The 21,799-nt window shown below is 42.0% G+C and overlaps 1 protein-coding gene across 1 annotated transcript in view; it reads right to left on the bottom strand.

Annotated features, from left to right (window-relative positions):
- TMEFF2 (transmembrane protein with EGF like and two follistatin like domains 2) overlaps window positions 1-21,799 on the bottom strand; it is a 296,804-nt gene that overhangs the window by 39,789 nt on the left and 235,216 nt on the right. The window contains exons 6-7 of the mRNA XM_058188403.1: window positions 11,112-11,260; window positions 6,963-7,022 (exon numbers count right to left, since the gene is read on the bottom strand). Coding sequence (XP_058044386.1) covers window positions 6,963-7,022; window positions 11,112-11,260 — 209 coding nt within the window. The remainder of the gene's footprint in view (window positions 1-6,962; window positions 7,023-11,111; window positions 11,261-21,799) is intronic.

The following is a 21,799-nucleotide window of genomic DNA, read 5'->3' as shown; positions in this document are numbered from 1 at the left end:
TAATTCTGATGATTTATCCTGGATCCCTTTGATCATAGCAAAGGAATATGTGGTTTTTACTTCCTTTATAGGAGATGTTTATAAAAGATGAAATATCTTGCAAAGAGAATCTATTGTAATTACCATGCTATTCTTCTGTAAAATTTGCACAAAGTTAACAGTAACCTCTAATTATTGTATAAACTAGAGGTTGAATAATCTGAAGCCCAAGGTTGCATACAATCTAACAAAACTTTTCTTATGGTTCATTGTCCTTCAACAAACATTACTGGTTGGAATTGAACATAGTTTTTCATTTTTTGTGTGTTTTGAGGAAAGAAACATGCATTTTTGAAAGCCTTAAACTTGTTTTTTAAAGTTAATTTTAAAAAGAATGCTCTCCATTCCAGGGTGAAATCTAAAAATTTTCCCTACCAGTTCTGTGGGCGTGGCTTAATTGGTGGATGTGGCGTGGTCAGGTGACTGAATGGGCATGGCCAATAATAATAAATAATAAAAATAATAAATTATACAAAACTTGGGAGGCACCTTCTTTAAGGTCTTTGCTGACCTTCTTTAAAAGTAGAGACCCCGGTCTACCAATTGCCTTTTACTGAGAGGCCCCGGTCTACCTTCTTTAAAAACAGACCCTGGTCTACCAATTGCCTTTTACTGAGAGGCCCCGGTCTACCTTCTTTAAAAACAGACCCCGGTCTACCAAGTGCCTTTTACTGAGAGCCCCCGGTCTACCAAGTGCCTTTTTTTGGCAGGCACCGGTCTACCTTCTTTAAAAATTAAGGCACTGGTCTACTAGCTGCCTACAGTGCTGATCAGCTGTAGTGCGGCCCTTTGAAGTGCCGCAGCAGTCATTTAAGGCCGTTTGCAGCTATATCACCACTGAGCGCTTTAGGGACAGAGAAGAGGAACAGCGAGGCGTAGGCAGTGTGGGGGGGCAGAGATTTTTGCTACCGGTTCTCTGAACTACCTGCCCCCATCGCTACCGGATCGTGCGATCCGGTCTGAACTGGGAGCATTTCACCCCTGCTCCATTCCCCCCCTTAAATCTGGAACAATTGGAAAACCATATCTTATTAATACCTAGGTATAACTTGGTCCCACTTACTGTACTTAGAATCGGAATGCTGACTCTGCAATTTACTAAAAATGTCAAAAACTGGAGCCCAGAGCTTCAAAAAGTACACAGCCCTCACTATACAGGTAGTGTTGTGTCTGCGCCCCCCCGGGCCGGGCCCCCTGCCAGAAAGTGACTCAGAAAGTGAGGGGGAAGGGCCATCAGGACTTACCTCTGGAGCACTGGCTTCCCTGGCTCAGCTCCAGGAGCCAGAGGCAGGCCAGGTGGAGAAGATAACGAGGCCTCTGTCCCCTGACTCTTCCCCCCAAGCCACGCCTCCAGACCCGGCTGATGGCAATCAGGCCTGGCTGGACCCTAGGTTTCGTAGGCAGGAGAGGCGGGAACAACAGAAGCAGGGATGGGGCAGGCCTAGGAAGTGCTGAGTCATGGAGCCACACCCCACAGAGTATAAAAGCAGCCCTGGCTGCTCTTCTGCTCCGTGACGAGCAAAACTTGAGCTGAACTATTTGACTCGTGGAGAAGTGAGCTGAACATTTGGCCTGGACTGCTGACTTCCTGGTTGCCTGTCAACCCCAAGATAAAAGGGAGACTTTGGCAGGCAGCTGCAGTTTCTCTGCCAGGACTGATAGCAGCCGTGAACTCAATTACTGGCTCGTTTAGCCAGCTCGCGTGGCTGAGGCCGGGAGGGGACAGAACAGGTAGTCCTTGACTTACAACAGTTCATTTAATGACTGTTCGAAGTTACAATAGCACTGAAAAAGTGACTTATGATTTTTCACACATGACCTTTGCAGCATCCCCATGTGATCATGTGATTTACATTTGGATGCTTGACAACTGGTTCATATCTATGGCTGTTGCACTGTCCCTGGGTCATGTAATCACCTTTTGCGACCGGACAAGCAAAGTCAATGGGGAAGCCAGATTCATTTAACAAATGTGGCAAGAAAAGGAATGGGACAAAACTCACTTAACACATTTCTCACTTAGCAACATAAGTTCTAGTTCATTGTGGTCGTAAATCGAGGATTACCTTTAGCATAATATTCTCATTTAATTAGTTTGTTTGGAATCTAACACCATGCTATAATTTGCTGATTCACAAAGAAACAGAAACATCATGCTCCTAAAAGACTCTAAAAATTTGATTTTGTTTCTAAGCTAGTCAAAGTTTAATGCATTTCATATACTGGGGTTTGTTGAAACATATGAATTTTTTTTTGAAACAAACATGAAGGAAACAGTGGCCTATTAGTCTGTACAGTTTAAAAACCAAGGTCATGAATCTGGATGGTTTAAAGTAATAGCATTTAATAGCATTTTGTTACTTATATTTTTCATTTAGGTAGTCTGAGTGGTTGAGTCTCTTTTGATTCATATAGTGCTGAGGTCAGTTACAGCATAATATCCAAAATGACCCAAGGCCTCCCTCTTCAGTAGATTAATGGGTTGAAAAATAGAGGATGGATTTCTGCAATATCCTAATCTTTATGAACCTAACATGTTTGACAACTCAACAATAGCAAGTGTTTTTTTTTTAAAAAAACAGTTCCCACTCAGTCATCACACATTTAATTCTCCTGAAAGTTTTTACAAATTCAATGATAGCTGTATTTCTAAAACTTGGCCAGCTTATTTGACCAACTTCCCTATTGCTAAAGCTTGGGAAATTTAATTTTCTAACTACAGCGTAAGAGCATTCGTGTGTGTCTGCATATGTATAGTTCTCTTTCAGAATCGTTGAACAAAACAAGTTCTTGTAGGAGCACTTTCAGTTCTGCCCTACCAAGCTTTATATAGGGCACTGCTGGTGGAAGAGTCTTCTGCTGATGCCAGCAAAAGCACAGCGAAGGGATCTGCTGACAAGTTATCCCCTTGACTTATATTTCCCCTTGCTATTTCCAGTCTACCAGGACAGTAATTCATTCTCTCTTCTCTTTGAAAAAACTAGGCTGCTTTAAAACTTTGGCTTTCTTTTCCCAACCTCTCTCCCGCTGCCAACCCATCGTTTTAGGGCTGCTTGTTCTCAGAGGGTGAAGTTCACTTCATAGCCACATTGGATCCTTTTCCAGATGTGAGCTTGATCTGGATCTTTTTTCTTTTTTCCCTTGGCTATAAACAAAGAGCAGGCGGTGAAGTGGAAGAGAGGTGGTGAAAATGTGCTTGGGTTGAAGCCATAACACGTTTCTCCTTCACCTGGAGAAGCTGATGCAGCTGAAGCTATATAAAGATGAAAAGCCATTCTCGCCCGCCCCATCCATCACTCAGTTCCAAACGAATGAGCAAAGGACCAGAAGTCTGCAAGGCCTAACCCCATGAAGGCGAACCTATAGCACATGTGCTCAAAGTGGCACATGGAGACATGTCTCCTGGCACACGTGGTGTTGCCTGTTCCTCTTTCTGTGCACACGTGCACATGATGATCAGCTGGCCTTTGTGCGTGCGGCAATGCTGGAAATCAGAAGAGCTGGTCTTCCGTTTTCCGGCATAAGCATGCGCGCCGGCCAGCTGATCGGCACGTTTACATGCACAGCAATAACCAGAAGACTTGCTTGCTGACACGCATGCGTGTGCCGGAAGTCAGAAGTACCTTATCCAGCATGCGCATGCCCCTTGGCCAGCTCCTCTTCCTGGTTGTGGCCCTGACGAGCATGTGCACATGTGCGAAGTGCTCCCTTCACGCCATCACTGGTTTGCCATCACTGGTCTAACCGTTTTGGAAATCCTGGATCTTGACCAAAAATAGCAATAGTACTTATATACCACTTCTTAGTACTTTACAGCCCTCTCTAAGCGGTTTACAGAGTCAGCATATTGCCCCCAACAATTTTACCGACCTCAGAAAGATGGAAGACTGAGTGAAACTGAGATTTGAACTGCCAAACTTCTGACAGCTGGCAGTCAGTAGAAGTAGCAGTTCTGCAGTACTGCATTCTAACCACTGCGCCACCATGCTTCTCATCACAAAACCTTTGTGTCTGAAATGGAATGTTCTGACTTCAGAAAGTTTGATAAAATCAAAAGCACCCATTTCAATATTGGGATGCTTAAAGTTGGAATGAAATGTTTGGGCATTGGTAGAGTGACATGAAAATGTTTTGCACATCTCTGCGAAACAATTATGACACATCCATGTCAAAAACCTTAAGACAGGTGGTCCTTGACTTACAACAGGTCATTTAGTGACCATTTAAAGTTACAATGGCACTGAAAAAAGTGACTTATGACTGTTTTTCATGCGACCATTCAGCATGCCCATGGTCACGTGATCAAAATTCAGATGTTTGGCAACTGAGTCATATTTATGATGTTGGAGTGTCATAGGATCATGTGAACATCTTTTGTGATCTTCTGACAAGCAAAGTCAGAGTCACTTAACAATTGTGTTACTAATTTAATAACTATGGCGGCTTGCTTAATAACTCTGGCAAGTAAGGTTGTAAAATAGAGCAAAATTCACTTAACAACTGTCTCACTTAGCAACAGAAATTTGGGGCTCAATTGTGGTCATAAATTGAGGAATACCTGTATTTTGCAAAATCAAACTAGGATCTCTTTTGGGTACCCCAAAGCCATGCATGAGTTTTAAGAGGATTACATTTGCTGTGCGGTGTCAAAGAAAGTAACTCGCTGGTAAGCATATATAGTATACCGTTTTTTAGAGTTTCACTTTGGCAATGCCCCTATAAAAGCCATAGAATTTTTCTTCCAAGGGATCAAGCCTATTGATATTATAGTGGAGTCTTCCTAACCTATGGTCCAAAATATCTTTGGACTATAAGTCCCAGAATTCTCAGCTAGCCCCTTTAGTCCAGTGGTGGGTTGCTCCCGCTTCTCTCTGCTTCTTGCGAACCAGTAGTAAAAGCGGCAGGAGGCTGTGCCCACCTGCCCTGATGTCATATTTGGCAATCTGCGCATGTGCAGAAGCACACATGCTCCCGTCGTGAACCGATAGTAAAGGTAAGTAGAACCCACCCCTGCTTTAGTCCTATTGTATTTAGAAACCAACAAAAAAAAAAAAGAAAAAAAAAGAAACCAACAGATTAGAGGAAGGCTACAATAATTGCTCTCCATGAACTTGTTTCCTTAACATATAGAGCATCAGGTGTTCATAAGGCATTTCAGAATGAGGAAACAGTTTTTATAAAGTTCTACTATGCGTGCATTAGTGTATCTTATTCTTAATTCACATTATGCATTGTGGGGAAGCATGGAACATTTTGCTGTCAAGTAAGGATAGTAAAATCTTAATAAATAAAAGATGTTTCACCATTTCTTATTTAGTGTAACAAGGCCATAAGCCAAGCACTCAAAAGACTGTTCCTTCATTAAGTTCTTTTTTACTCATCTCAAAGAAAATTGCAAGTGGAAAGAAAAATACCTTTCTTGACTTATTTTTAAAATGATTACATTCCTGGCACTCCTATTCTCAATCCTTAAGTCAAGCTGTTAAAATTTACACAAAACATTTAAAGACTCCTTAAAACTTAATCTTTCTAGTAAAGCAGATTTGAAAAATAAAAATAAACTGAAGGTACCACCTCACCAAACCATGTCTGATAAAACCTTAAATAACATTTACATATATATTATATTTTAAACTGCAAGAGCTGAGGTTATATTTTGTTTGGTGTTTTCAAATAAATTAAAGCCATTTATCATTTTTTTTTAAAAAAAATTTGTTCTAAAATACCTAATTAACTTTGCATTCAAGTGTAAGTATGGTGCAATGTTTATCCCAGTTAGAACCAGAGAATAGGTAGAAATGAGCTGTAAAAAATTATTGGGTTCAGCTTTCTGACATGTTGAATATTTTATTAATTGAAATTTAAACACAGTGGATGCCACCACGATTAATGTGAAGGCTGGCAGTAACAAAAATGTGGTGTGGGGGAGATTTCACTCATCTAGATGAAAAGAAGTGTCAATGTTAAAAGCAGTAACATCAACTGATTCATTTATTTCAACCTTTTGTTAAAATGCTGTATTTATCTGGCAGGGGAGCTACCTTGATTGTGAAGTATTTGAACTGCATTATATCAATTTCAATATCATAAGCATAAGAAAAACAAATCTGGAGGAATTCTGAAGGAAGTGTACAATTATCCTGAAGGCTAACATACAGTATTTTAGCCCAAGAAACATATCGCATGTACTTTCATTACATTCTCTTTCATCTAAAAGGGAAAGTAGTCCATTGATAACACACAACCACCATAATGGTTCATAAAAATCAAAGCCCATGAAAGATCTAGGTTTAAAACCAATTGAGTCTCTTTCAACCAAGCTCTCTCATCATCAGCCCTCCACAAATTTAATGTTAGAAGAAGCCTACAATGAGAACTAGGTATATAGAATAGAATAGAATAGAATAGAATAGAATAGAATAGAATAGAATAGAACAGAATAGAACAGCATTTTTTATTGGCCAAGTGTGGTTGGACACACAAGGAATTTGTCTTGGTGCATATGCTCTCAGTGTACATAAAAGAAAAGATACGTTCATCAAGAATCATAGGAAAGCAAAATAAAATAAAATACATGTCAATTCAAAACTGATGAATCCCATCTTCTAAATGGAATTCTCAATCATTCTTGGAACAAAGAGCAAAAGTGTAATACATCTGGTGCTAAAGTCTTTAGATTTTCTGAGGAGTATTTGCTTTCTTAATCTCACCAATAAATCTTACAGGGAGGGAATGGAAAAATAAGGATAAGGATTTTTTTTATGTAGTTATAGTAATTGCTCCAATTCATTGACTTAAGCTTGAATATTGAGGATAATCCTCAATGGGAAATGAAAGAAGACTTCATCTATGACTTCATTTTTTTCAAACACACTTTCTCCCTGCTTTTCAAAAACCATGTCTACCTTTGGTGGGATACTTACCCGCATAATCTGTTCTTGCGTAATGTCCATCTTCTGACTTTGTAGTGGCAGTTGTGTTATCTGAAAGACATTTGTTTACTTTGGTTGCAAACTGAAATCAAATCCCTAAATGGTTCTCTTGCATTTTAAAATCACAGCTGTGATTCACAGTTTAGTTTTATACCAGTGATGAAATATAAGAAGGCTTTGGTTGCTTTCCTTCTAAAGCCAATGCAATCATTTAAATACACAAGTATTTACAGGACTGTACATAAAATCATTAAAAAATTCCTTTCTGGATTAGGATGAGATTCTTCCTAGTTCATCCTTCTGATTCTCATGATAGCCACCCAGTAACGTGCTCACAATCAAGAGAAGGAGATAGAATTTTTTTGCACCAGGAAATAATACAAGTCAAAAGTCATATTGAGCGTTCAAGACCAATAATCCTTGATACATGACTCCTTCATTAATTTTTCATTAATCCTTTTCAAAGTCATCAACTTAGTGGCCATTGTCACATCTTGTACCACCTCAGATAAACTGTAGAGGATTTAAATTTGAGGTGCCTCAGGGTTATATTTCTCTTGGTTGGAACAGGAACGTTTTAACCTTATAACTTATTTCATTCTCAATCTATACGTCTGAACAGTTTTGTGAAAGCTGTGGGGATGTACTGAATATCTGAGGGAGCTCAACAGAATGTCTACGGATAGTTTCCCAATTGCCATGAGGAAGGTGGCTTTTACTTGCATTTGAATGGAAGTCTTGATAGACAAAACTGACTGAATGTTTATTAGAAGAAAAAACAATGGTTAAGGTAATAGGTTTAATAATGACAATTTGCATTATATGTATGTTACATTGTGGTTTTTTAAAAAAATTATTTGCATTTTGTAAATCATAATGGCTACATAAGAATAGCTCAAAAGAATTATATAAAACATCTAATAATATACAGACCTCTATCAAAAACTGTGAAAGTAAAGCATTGTTACGAACCATTTACCATATTTTTCAGTGTATAAGACGCACCTTTTTACCCCCAAAAAGAGGGTGAAAATCTGGGTGCGTCTTATACACCGAATGTAGCCCCACCCACCTGCCGCCCCCCATCCTTTGGAGGTTGTCAGCCTCTGTGCGTTGCACAGCCACGCGTCCTCATGAAAAAGATCTTGCATCTGCCATGGTGCTTCAAAGGGCCACACTACAGCTGATCAACGCTGTAGGCGGCTAGTAGACCAATGCCTCTATTTTTAAAGAAGGTAGACCGGTGCACTCCCCAAAAAAGGCAATTAGTAGACTGGTGCCTCTATTTTTAAAAAAGGTAGACCAGTGCGCTCCCCCCCAAAAAAGGCAATTAGTAGACCAATGCCTCTATTTTTAAAGAAGGTAGACTGGTGCACTCCCCCAAAAGGCAAGTAGACCGGTATGGCTCTGCTAGATGAAGCAAGACTTTTGCCCCCTGCACTGCACCTACTTCGCCAAGCAAGTCCCGACCTCCGTGCTTCCCCAGGCTGCTCCCGTTATCAAAATCTGAATGGAAGTGAGGACGCCGCTGATCCTGATGCTGGTAGGCAGAGGCAGAATTCTTTTTTTCTTGTTTTCTTCCCCCCAAATTAAGATGCCTCTTATACTCCGGTGCGTCTTATACACCGAAAAATACAGTATACAGTCAGGCTATATTTGTGGATTTCCCCCAGTCATTCCGAGAATATTTAAAAGTATAAATAAATGAATAAACAATGTATAAATTATGAACACCTTTCCCTTTTTTAAACTATAGTTGAACAAATCAGAATTTCTTGGGAATAAATGAACTGTCCAACTAAACAAAATCTCACAGAAGTCACAAATGAACTTTTTATTTAATTAAGAGAGCTTCTGAGGACTTGCTATATTGGAGATAGTCAGCTTTTCCCTCTAGAATTAAAAAAAATTCAAAGCAGATTATGCAGGGAGGAAAAATGCAAGGAGCAGTCATGTACGAAATGATTAAAACTACATTCGCTAGTCTGTACTGTCAGCCTTCTTTCTGAACAGACACGCATGGGGTATATTGAAACCCTGGAAAGTAAATCTTTTTGCTGTTGGAATTTTACTGCACATATCATTCTATTGCATACTGGGGAAAAATGAAATCCAACAGTCAGAACAAATTATTTTCTTATAGGGTCTCTGTTCTGTTGGAGAGCAGGAAATCAAGTTGATGAACCATCTGTGCCTGACCAAGATATAGAAATGCCTGGCCTTGCCTGATCCCTGAAGCCCAGCACAGTTGCATAGTTGGTATTTAGAAAGGAGATCTGAAGTCTGTTGGTTATCAAAAAACACTTCTCTGAAGGCAGCAATGGCAAACAAATTCGTTCTGTTAATAGGAAAACCTCAGCATTGTGTTCATGAAGTCACAAAGAATCCAGCTGGATTCCAAAGAGATACATACTACAATGAAAAAAACCAAAACCTTCCAGCTTCTGGTCTTGGTAGGTAAAACAGTGGCGTTTGTCAGTGATGATTATATTCACACTGGAGTGAAGACATATCAAAAGCCCTTTCAGATCTCTCAGTTCATTCTGAGGAGTTTCTACACAAGAAATATTGCTCATAGTCCAATGTCCCTTACATATTTTTAATTTTCTTGGGTGGCTATTGTGCCTTGATGATAATAAAGGCAAACTGTGTGTCTTTGAGGGTATTTTTTGGGCCAGTTGAATGTTTCCTTGCAAAATAAACACACTAGTCACAGATCTATGGCTGGATCACAGCTGTATCCAGAACATATGTGCAGCTAATGTCTGGTTGCCAGAATCCACTTTGGACTTGAACATATCTTATATAGAGATATGCAAGAATACACAACTTTATGTTCTCCATATGTTAATAGTACAATTCCAAATTCAGGGAGAGAACCCAAATCCTGGTCTCACCCTGATCTGCTTGGAACTGGGCTCTGTTACGATCAGCTGCTGCCAACTGTTAATGGAAGCTTTGTATACGTACAGATATTACCTGACAGAACCTTGGATTAGGGCCTTGATCCAGATGTTCCTTTCAGATTTTTCTTTAAGAATGACAAGCAACCTAAATGGAGCTTTTCTATGACAACAGAAGGGGGAATGAGGGAAAGCGAAGCTATATAGATATTTTCAGAGGTACAGAGTTGTCAGAAAAATGGAAGTTTTTTAGAATCTTATAGAAATAAAGTTGGGTCCCCTGCATGCTTGGAATCAAAGTATTCCGTCTCGCACAATTTATAGCCATCTTCCATAATTTGGTGCTCTCCAGATTCTTATTCTCTCCAGCCACCAAGGCCACTGATAGAGGTTTTAGCGCAAAACATCTGGAAGGCAGATTGAAACCCCAAGGTGATACAAGGCACTTTCACGGGAGATAGTGGGAATGGAAAGTGAACTGCAACCACCACAATCAATAACAGAGTACATTTTCAATCTCACTAGAACAGGGTTCCCCAACCCCTGGGCCATGGACCGGTACTGGTCCCTGGCCTGTTAGGAACCAGGCCGCAAAAATGGTGGGCGAGTGAAGCTTCATCAGTGCATGCACGGGATGTAGGTTGTAGATGAAACCATCCCTCCCTGGTCCGTGAAAGATAATTCCCCCCCACCCCAAACCGATTGCTCTTGCCCGGAAGGCTGGGGACTGCTGCTCTATCACCTCTCAGTATTGTCAAAGAAACCGTTCTTTCTGCAAAGCCTAGTAAATACACATGTGTGTGTTTCTGTGTTCATGGAATATTTTTAAGTCAGCTCAAGATATGCAAAACCTATTGACCCAACGTGTAGATTTCAACTTAATTTTAAAATCCTAGTACATCTTCTTCTTTTGCTTCTTAGACTGTTTGGGTATATCATTAAGTACTGTCAAAATTCTAGGTTAGTGTACAAAGGCATAGAAGCAATGCAGTTGTTTAATCTTCTGTTTCAATTGAATGCAAGGATGCTGAATAATTGTACCCTTGACTGTGAGCCATAATAAAAAGAACATTATGGTCACACCTGTTCAGAGCTTGAAAATCTATGGAAAACATAAGAAATGTCTAATGCCGTAATAATTCATGCCAGCTCCTTCTGTCCCAGTTTTCCTTCTCTTAAACATAACAGAGTGAAAATGGAGAGCTATCTTCCAATTGAATTTTGCTAGGAGCATTACCTTGACACCGGCCCAAAGACATGACTTCAATTTTCTCCTGTTTCTGACATGATGCCTCTTTGATCTGACATGCATTATCATAAGATCTTCCATCGGAAGCACAGAGAGGATTGAAGTTGGTTTGTGAACAGTCAATGTTGCACACACACCTGGAAAAAAAAATAACTCATGTAAAAAATAAAACAAAATGCATTGCTTTACAATAAAAGGAAGTGCTTTCACTTAAAAATAAATGACACCAATAATAAGTTAAGAAGAAGCACTGAGATTTTGCTAGGACTTTGCAATTATAATGTGAATAAAATGAAAGAGAGGGCTAGCAGAGGACGAGTGTCTAGAAAAGAATACAACAGAAAGCTAAAACGAAAGTATTTTAATAGGTAGTCCTTGTCTTATAACAGTTCATTTAGTGACCGTTTGAAGTTACAATGGCGCTGGAAAAGCTGATCTATGACTGTTTTTCACACTTACAACTGTGGCAGCATCCCCATTGTCAAGTGATGAAAATTTGGACATTTGACAACTGGCAATGTATTTATGACAGTTGTAGTGTCCTGGGGTCATCTGCTCACCTTTTGTGATCTTCTGACCAGCAAGCAAAGTCAATAGAGAAGCCAGATTTACTTAACAACTATGTTACTAACTTAACAATTGCAGTGTGATTCGCTTAATAACTGTGGCAAGAAAGGTCATAAAATGGGGCAAAACTCACTTTAACAAATGTCTCACTTAGCAACATAAATGTTGGGCTCAATTGTGGTCATAAATCGAGGACTATCCGTACTGCCATGAAAAGGAGTTTCTTGACTCCATACCATCCAGATATTCATCTGAGGCAGTACTGTACAGAGAAGGAGGTTCTAACTCAATATTGGCTATGATCAGGGCCTTTTTTTGTGGTAGCACTTTGCTCAGGAAAACCTTTCATCAGAGAGGCTTATTTGAGTGAACCTTTAGTTACCCTAGACCAGTGATGGCTAACTTTTTTGCCGTCACGTGCCAAAAGCAGGGGGAATGTGGATGTGGAGGTCGTGTGCGCGCTTGTCCACACCCATAATTCAATGTGCCCCGCCCCCGCACATGCGTGCGTGACCCCCCTGCGCTCCCCCTGCTTTTGTCATGCGATGGCATGGTGGGCCCAGTAGGCCTGTTTTTCACCCTGCCCAGGCTCCAGAGGCTTTCTTGGAGCCTGGGGAGGGCAAAAACGGCCTTCTCTACCCCCACCCTCCCGAAGCCCTCTGGAGACCGAGAATGGCTTGTTTCCTGACTTCTGGTGGGCCCGGAAGGGCTGAAAATCAGCTGGCTGGATACGCATGTGCGCTGGAACTGAGCTAGGGCAACGCTCACATGCCCACAGATACGGCTCCACATGCTACCTGTGGCATGCGTGCCATAGTTCGCCATCTCGGCTCTAGGTTTTGAAAACTTCCATTTCAAGTAGCATTTACTATTAGTTTCATATGACAGATCTATCCAATTGCATTGTACTAAGTATATTGCTTTACTGTTTGGAAATGGTGATGGCTTTTTTTTTTTTTTTGCAAAAGTTTAAAATATAAGTCTTGGATATTATTTGACTGGATGGCCTTGAATTTCAGAAAGTCTTTACATACCTCTCTGCTATATAATGAAATAATAATCTCAGCAATGTGTTTTGTTGGAGGGGACATAGCAAAATATTCAGCGCCTGCAAGCATTGCTGAAGCCTGATTTATATCATTGTAAGCATTAACCTGATGGTGTCCTTTGACCAACCTACCAAAATTATGTTTCATAATGCTAAACTTGTTTACATAGAAGTCAGATGGAGGGATCTTCCAAATTCCCATCTACTTTTCTGCATCATAATTCCTCCAGCCATTTTTCTCCCTTTGCGGCTTAGGTATTGAAAGAAATATGAACCAAGAGTTTGGAATAATGTGGCAGTGGGAAAATGTGTATGCTCCTTATTTTGAGATTCAATTAATACTGGGTCAATAACAAATGCAATAGTTCCCTCTTTTGTTTGGAAACAATGGGAAGATTTCGTGATTATCTTTAAACCTCAAAACTATCAGGGCTAAAACAGAACGGCTAAATCTATTCTGTTCTGTTCTGTTCTGTTCTGTTCTGTTCTGTTCTGTTCTGCTCTGCTCTGCTCTACTCATCCCTATTCCTATCTCTATCTCTATCCCTACTCTACTCTACTCACTCTACATAAAATTTTAAAAAATGAGTCTGTCAATGTTGGTTTCTCTATTTTTCCCCATTTATATTCTTCCAGTTGACTTATTCTGTTTCCCTCATTAGTCTGAAATTCTTTTTTATAAACATAGGAATGACATTTCATATACTATTTTGTGTTTATTTCTCAATTACCTTTTTGTATTCACATGTCTGTCTGATAAAATATTCTAGTGTTTCATATTTCCCCAAATATGCATTTTAGCTAAATTTTAGGGATAGAACAGTATAATAAAATTTGGCAATGTGCAAATTGTAAAGGATAGCTAAATTCTGATAACTGTACTGATTTGAAAGAATACAATTAGGCAGCTTTGCATTAAAAATTATGAACTCAAATGGCTTTCCCATTTTAGTTTTTCATTGTGTTCAAAGAATTTTTCACACTGACTAACACCTTTGGGGATGGTTGGTGTTCTGTGACCAAAGCACAACTAGTTGGCATATTCCCGTGGCTGTGCCAAGACTCTGAAACTCCCTTCTTCTGGAGGTCCCCATTTCAATTCCCTTCTTTTACTTCAAGCCAATGAATTTGTTATTGCTGTTGGGGTTGTTAGTTAATTTCGGTTTGGATTTTTGAAAGCTATGAAGAGCCTTTTGAAAAGCTGCGAATTTGGATGAAAGGTATTTGAAACAATACCGGTAATACTTTTCATAATGCATCTTCTTATCCCAGGTCCTTGGAAATGACTTTATAGGTAGACAAGCATGTCAAACCCAGTCTGAATACCTGACTAACTGTGCGGCGAACCATAATATACAGGAAGACACACTTAGTTTAGATTTCATATATCACACTTCTTGTATCACATTCACAACACTTAACACCTTCTTGTTTATTCAGGACATATTTAGGAATGGTTATCTGATCATTGTCTGGATTATGCACATATTAGTTTATATCTATATCTATATATCTATATCTATCACACTAATACACACACACATATAAAATACACTAATATACATATCATAATTATATGCTGGTACATACATAGCATAATTACATAAGGTACATGCTGATTTATACAAACAGCACCTATTTAGATATTTAATTTGGTCACAATGGCAGATTTTATGAATGGTAGATGATTTTTATACTTTCGTTGCAATGGAGAACACCTACCGAATGTCCTTTATAATTCAAATTTTATACATGGTTAACCTCAGGAAAAATATGCACCAATTACAACATGATATTCCTGTTTTCTGGTTTATAAGCAAAGTTTCTGCCGTAACTATTTCTTTGGAGAAACATAAAGAAATATGTCCATAGGGGGGAAAAACCCTTCTGTAACCTAAAATTGATATAAAGAAGCAAAGATGTAACAAAATTAAAGAACGGTCATCTCTGTTTTGTTATTATTATGATTTTTTTTATTATGATGTATTTTGAGAAAATTCAGACTAATTACTCTCTGTGTTTGTATGTGTGTATGTATTATTTAAATCTCTGCAAGGTTGCAAATTTAAAAAAAGGCAAGAAGTGCTAAATCAGCAGCAGTATTAACTTCACTGCATTGCATTTGCTATATAATTTATGGAACTCATTTCCAGGTGTAAATAGTAACAAATTAAAGAACAGAAAGAGGAAGGGATAATAATATCTATTTGCACAGTTAGAAGCAAAATAACAAAATGGAGGCCTGTGAAAGGGCAGCTAGAGAATGAGATTTCAGAAGGAAAAGTGACCCTTGTGTACAGAGTTCCCATTTCCATTTCAAATTCAGATAACCACTGGGTTTTAGGTTCTCTAGAGAGTCACAGAAAAATGGGCAGGATCTACTAAACACAGCATTTCCCAGCATCTGGCAAATGCCCAGCTGAATGAATTTTAAGGTGCCGGTTATTAAAGCCAACAGATTTAGATCCTAGTGAAACTAATGAGAACCTATTTATAATTTTCAGCAGGGCAGCTCTTTTTTTGCATATACTCTTATCCATTATGAATCCTGGAAGCTGGCATATATAGTGATCTTAGAGGCACGTCATCTAGAGCTATATATATATTTGTGCTTGAGACACTGCTATCACACAACTATACAACATTTCCATAGAAATGGTGTATTGTTCTGGGGTTATTAGGACTGGGTCTTCAATATGACTTTGTTTTGGCACTTTCAAGTCAAAGTTGACTAGGGCGATTGCCTGTGGAAGTCCCTGATGTTTTGCTGGCAGTATTTTTCAGAAGTGGCTTGCCGTTGCCTCTTTTCTACGACTGAGAGACAGTGTGTGGCTCAAAGTCACCCAGCTGACTTTGGTGCCTAAAGCAGGATTAGGACTAACAGGCTCCAGATTCTAGCCGGATGCTTTAACCACAACACCAAACTGGCTTTCCTCTCAATATATTGTATAGCAGAAAATATCGCTTATGTCCTAATGATACATAGCTGTACTTTAGAATATAGCCCAGCACACACTTTTGACAACTGAAAATCTGTGTCAAAGGATTTCATATTTCCAAGGAACCTGATTAGCTCTACGTAATTCAACTTATTTCCAATTGATATTGATGCTTGAGTTACAAATCAAAATAAGTCTCATACATTTTGTTTTGCAATCTGCATGGTTGCTATTTCATTTGACTTACAGGATGATTTTACGAATCCACTGATCTTCAGACATGAGCAGAGAGAATTAATCGTAAAATTAAATATAAGCCGCATAACTTACTCGAAGTGGGCTTTAATGTGTTTCACAACAATGCAAATACAATACCACTGAAAATGAAAAACAAGAAATCCAAGAAGAAACCAGCATGGCTGCACAAAAAATTCTCTAATAAGCTGAAAGACAAAAAGGGTAAGTACAAAAAATGGAAAGAGAGACACATAACTAAGGCACAATATCAGCAGATAGCCCGAATCTGCAAAGATGAAGTCAGGAAAGCAAAGGCAAAAGAATGAATAAAGACTTGCAACAAAAGTCAAAGATAATAATAAAAAATTATTTCAGCACATAAATAACAAGGAAAAAATCAAGGCAACAGTCGGTCCACTAAAGAGAGAACAAAGCAAGGAAGTAACAGGCAATAGAGAGAAAGCAGAACTGCTTAACTCATTTTTGCATCAGTCTTCACACATAAAGAAACTATAGCCCAATGTACCAAAAACATAATTTAAAAGACAGACTAGAAATAAAAATTAAAATAAGCAAGACAATGGTAAGAGAACACCTGTCTGACCTTGATGAATATAAATCACCAGGAGTTGATGGATTACATCCCAAAGTTCTTAAGGAGCTGGCAGATGTTATCTCAGAACCATTGCAAAATATTTTTAAAAAATCCTGGACCACCAGGAAATTACTAGAGGATTGGAAAAAGCTGATGTGGTTCCCATCTTCAAAAAAGGAAGGAAAAAAAACCCACCCCAGACCCAGGAAACTACAGACTAATCAGCCTAACATCTATACCTGGGAAGATACTGGAAAAAATAACCAAAAAACAGATATGTGAACATCCGGAAACAAATAAATGTATAACCACCAGTAGTAGCCTGCACAGGTTTGTTAAAAACAGATCATGCCAACCTAATCTTATTTCATTATTTGACAAAGTGACTAAATTAGTAGACCAGTGAAACGCTGTGGACATAGTACACTTAGATTTTAGCACGTTATTTGACAAAGTAGTCCACAATCTACTTCTTGGTAAACTAGAAAAATGTAGGGTAACATCACCACTAGATGGATTTGTAATTGGCTGACAAACCATACTCAACGAGTAATCCTAAATGGTACTATGTTTACATTGAGGGAATGTAAGCAGTAGGGTACCACAAGATTCCATCTTAGGGCCAATATCTTCATAAATGACTTAGATGTGGGAATAGAAGGGGAACTCATCAAATTTGCAGATGATACTAAAGTGGCACGAATAGCCAACACCCCAGAAGACAAATTCAGGATCCAAAGAGATCTTGACAGACATGAACAATGGGCCCTATCCAACAACATGCAATTTAATGTGGACAAAAGCAAGGTTTTACATCTAGGCAGGAAAAACCAAAGGCACAAGTACAGAGTAAACAAAACCTGGTTCAAAAACAGTAACTGAGAAGGATCTTTGAGATTTAGTGGATGATCATTTAAACATGAGCCAGGAGTGTGCAGCAGCCACCAAAAAAGCAAATACAATCCTTGGTTGTATAAACAGAGGCATAGGATCAAAATCATAAGAAGTACTAGTACCACTTTATAAAGCTTTAGTAAGGCCACACCTGGAATACTGCATTCAGTTTTGGTCACCACATTGACCAAAAAAAGATGTTGAGATTTTGGAAAAAGTGCAAAGAAATCAACTAAGATGATTAAAGGTCTGGAGACAAAAACATATGAAGAATGGTTGTAGGAATGGGGTATGGCCAGTCTAGAGAAAAGAAGGACTAGGGATGACATGATAGCAGTATGCCAGTATTTTAGGCACTGCCACAAAGAAGAGGGAGTCAATTTAGTTTCCAAAGCACCAGAAGGCAAGGATGGAAACTAATCAAGAAGAGAAGCAACCTGGAATTAAGGAGAAACTTCCCAACAGTGAGGACAAGTAACCAATGGATCAGCTTGCCTTCAGAAGTTGTAGGTACTTCATCACTGGAGTTTTTAAAAAAAAGACTGGACAGCCACCTATCTGAAACGGTATAGGATGCGCTTGATCAGGAGGTTGGATTAGAAGACCTCAAAGGTCTCTTCCAGCTCTATTCTGATTGACTGGTGATGCACTAGGACCAGTTATAGTATTTGTATGTAACCTCTAGCTATTCTGGATGGTATTTCAGAGCCGAGAGGTGATGTTCTACATTCCAAATTCTTCAACGGAATCCTAGTCCTTGGAATAGAACTGAATCAAAATGCAAAGCTGATCACTTTGCATTTTGAAAAGAAAAATGACAGAATTTTTTTTCTTCCTGGTCTGACTCCAATGGCAATGTATCTATATAAACAAACCCTGAAAATTTAGCTTCCTTCAAGGTAAAGAGTTATTTTAATCTTCTTCTGCGCATGTGCAGGATGGCGGCGTTGTAAAATACATGCCGACAGCGGGTCGGGTTTTTTCCCGGCCAGGAAGCCGCGGAGGTGGCTGCTAGGCTGCCCGGACCCATCGCCCCGCAGATTATCTCCCCGACAGCCGGACAGAGATCTTTAGGTCTCGTTAGACCCCCCGCTGCCAGGAACGGGCTAAAGTGCCGGGCGAGCAGCAGACGGCGGATGGCGGCGGCCATCTTGGGTGGGCGTGGCATGGGGCTGCGCCCGCCGGGAAGAACGGAGAGCTGTGGCCGAGCTGCCTGGGCTTATCGCTCTATGGACCATCTTCCTGACAGCCGGATAGAGACCTGTGGGCCCTGCTGGACCCCCGGCTGCCAGGAACGGGGCTAAAGTGCCGGGCGAGCAGCGGACGGCGGACGGGCGGATGGCGGCGGCCATTTTGGTTGGGCGTGGCATGGGGCAGCGCCCGCCAGCGCCCGCCGGAAGAACGGAGAGCTGTTGCCGGCGGCCTGGAGCTATCGCCCTGTGGACCATCTTCCCGACAGCCGGATGAAGACCTGTGGGCCCTGTTGGACCCCCGGCTGCCAGGAACGGGGCAGAGGTGCCGGGCGGGTAGCAGCGCCCGCTGAGAAGAGCCGGCCCGGTTTTGTGGTTCACTGCCAGGCGGCCGCATGGGTCATCAGTGGCTGATTACCCAGCATGGGTGTCACCGGCTGAAGCGTCCAGCGGCAATGATACCAACAGTGGCCCTGATACCATTGGAGGCCACTACTAATGATGATGAACGACGGCCGCCATTTTGGAAGGGCGCGGATTGGCGCGCGCTAGAAATGGCCTGGCTTGGCCGAGGTTGCTGCAGCCGGTCGTCAGGACATCGGCGACTGAGTGTGGGCCGCTGATTTTTTGGCAGCTCTGCTTAGCAGCACGGATACCAACAACCCAACGATTCACCATCATTGACCGCATTTGCCATCTTTGCGGATGCCTGGACGGTTTGCCGCACTTTTTGAGCGGCAGTGTTATCGCCGGTTTGGATACGAACAGCTCTGGCAGGTGGAACTTTGACCTTAGTCGATGGGTGACATTATGGGCAGAATTCATCAGCCCAACTTTTATTTCATCTAACTGTTGCCCTACCGGCCTTTTGGCGTTGTCTGTGACTGTTCGGTCTCACCCATCGTCCGCAATACCATCTACTGACCGGGAACTTTTCCTCTCCCGCTGTTATTTAGATCTTTATGCATGAAATATCGGCTGCGAACTTCTTCAACTGCGAGGTTCCCCGCCTCGCAGGAATGGCCATCTGGGTTATCGAGGCCGGCCTTAACGAGGGTCTTGGGACCCGGAGAGGTGGCATCGAGGAAGAAGAATTTATGGGGTTTTGTACATAGGTTTTTAATAAGGGTTTTTAAAGGGGAGGAAAGTGGCGGGAGGGAGATCCCGTCGGGAGGGTTGGTTCAGTCTCAGTCCCAGTTCACGGCGTTTTCATCTGGTCCGAGGGAGGGTGAGGGTTCGTTCCAGAATTGGAAGTTGGTTCCATCTGTACGGTAAGTGGGAGGGGCAGATATGGCGGAAGCAAGGGGCCGTATCGTTCGTTGGGAGCACGTGTTCGCTGTTTAAAAGCGATCGTGTGCTCCGGCCCCCTAGTCTTTCCCCGTTCCCCGGAAGGTCAGGATCCTCAGAGCCCGGGCCTCCGGTTGATGTTGTGCAATGCCCGGTCCGTGGTTAACAAGGCCCCCCTGATTTGCGATCTTATCCAGGGGGAATCCACGGACTTTATGGGCATTACGGAGACCTGGCTGGGTGCAGAAGGGGGGGTGCCCCTAGTTGAACTGTGCCCGCCAGGTTTCCGAGCATTCCATCAGCCAAGGGCCCAGGGTAGGGGTGGAGGGGTGGCGGTTGTAATGAGAGAGGGTCTAGAGCCGAGAGACCACTGTTCCTCAGATAGCCGGCTGTGAATCCCTTCTTGTGAAGTGGGGCCATAAGAATCAGATGGGTTTGTTGATCGCGTACCTGGCTCCTTGCTACGTGACTACAGCCCTGCCTGAGCTACTGGAGGTGCTTGCCGGGGTGGCTGTTGAGATCCCCAGACTTTTGGTCATGGGCGATTTCAATCTGCCATCGGCTGGCTTGTCATCAACAGTGGTTCAGGAGTTCCAGGCTTCCATGACCTTGGACCTGATTCAAGTAACTGATGGCCCTACTCACACGGGGGATCTGCGCTGGATCTGATTTATATCTCTGGACAGTGGTTTAATGATCTGGTAGTAAGAGATTTAGTGACAATACCGGTGTCATGGTCAGATCATTTCTCCTCCGCCTAGACTTTCAGACCGCTACTCACCACTGCAGGAGGCGGAGCCAATGCGTTGGTTCCGTCCCAGGCGCCTGATGGACCCTGAGAGGTTCCAGACGGAGCTTGGGCCGTTCCCTGAGGATCTTACCCATGGCACGACTGAAGAACTAGTCGCGGCCTGGGAACAGGCCGCGGCTGGGGCTTTGGACCGTGTCGTGCCTTTGCGGCCTCTGACCCGGCGCAGATCTCGATTAGCTCCTTGGTTCTCTGAGGAGCTGAGAGAGATGAAACGCCGGAGAAGACGCCTAGAGAGCACCTGGAGGTCCAGCCGCTCCGAAGCTGATCGGACACTAGTTAGGTCTTTTTCAAAGACCTACCTAGTGGCACTGAGGGTGGCGAGGCGTTCCTACGCCTCCTCCCTCATTGCGTCGGCAGATAACCGCCCGGCCGCCCTGTTTCGGGTGACCCGTTCCCTTCTTCACCAGGGGGGACGGGATGACCCCTTACAGGGACGTGCCGAGGAGTTTAGTGGTTATCTATACGATAAAATCGCTCAGCTTCGGGATAGCTTGGACCAAGATTGCGATGATCCAGATGAGATGACTGAGGCTCGTCTTGTTGATGTGGTTTGGGATGAGTTTGATTCTGTGGCTCCCGAGGACATGGACAGGTTGCTGGGGAGGCTGCATGCCACTACATGTTTACTGGACCCGTGCCCCTCCTGGCTGGTGCTGGCCACTCAGGAGGTGACACGAGGCTGGCTCCGGGGTATTATAAATGCTTCTTTGATGGAGGGGGTCTTTCCCGCTGCCTTGAAAGAGGCGGTGGTGAGACCCCTCCTCAAGAAGCCTTCCCTGGACCCAGCTATTTTGGGTAATTATCGTCCAGTCTCCAACCTTCGCTTTGTTGCGAAGGTTGTAGAGAGTGTGGTGGCACGGCAGTTCCCTCAGTACCTGGAGGAAGCTGTCTATCTAGACCCGTTCCAGTCCGGCTTCCGGCCCGGTTATAGCACGGAGACAGCTTTGGTCGCGTTGGTGGATGACCTCTGGAGGGCCAGGGATAGGGTTGTTCCTCTGCCCTGGTCCTGTTGGATCTCTCATCGGCTTTTGATACCATCGACCATGGTATCCTGCTGCGCCGGTTGGAGGGGTTGGGAGTGGGAGGCACCGTTTATCGGTGGTTCTCC

Source organism: Ahaetulla prasina, chromosome 1, assembly GCF_028640845.1.
Source record: "Ahaetulla prasina isolate Xishuangbanna chromosome 1, ASM2864084v1, whole genome shotgun sequence".
In the NCBI taxonomy this organism is placed as follows: Eukaryota; Metazoa; Chordata; class Lepidosauria; order Squamata; family Colubridae; genus Ahaetulla; species Ahaetulla prasina.
The sequence above is the reverse complement of the archived record's forward strand: the minus strand, read 5'-3'. Positions and strand labels throughout refer to the sequence as shown.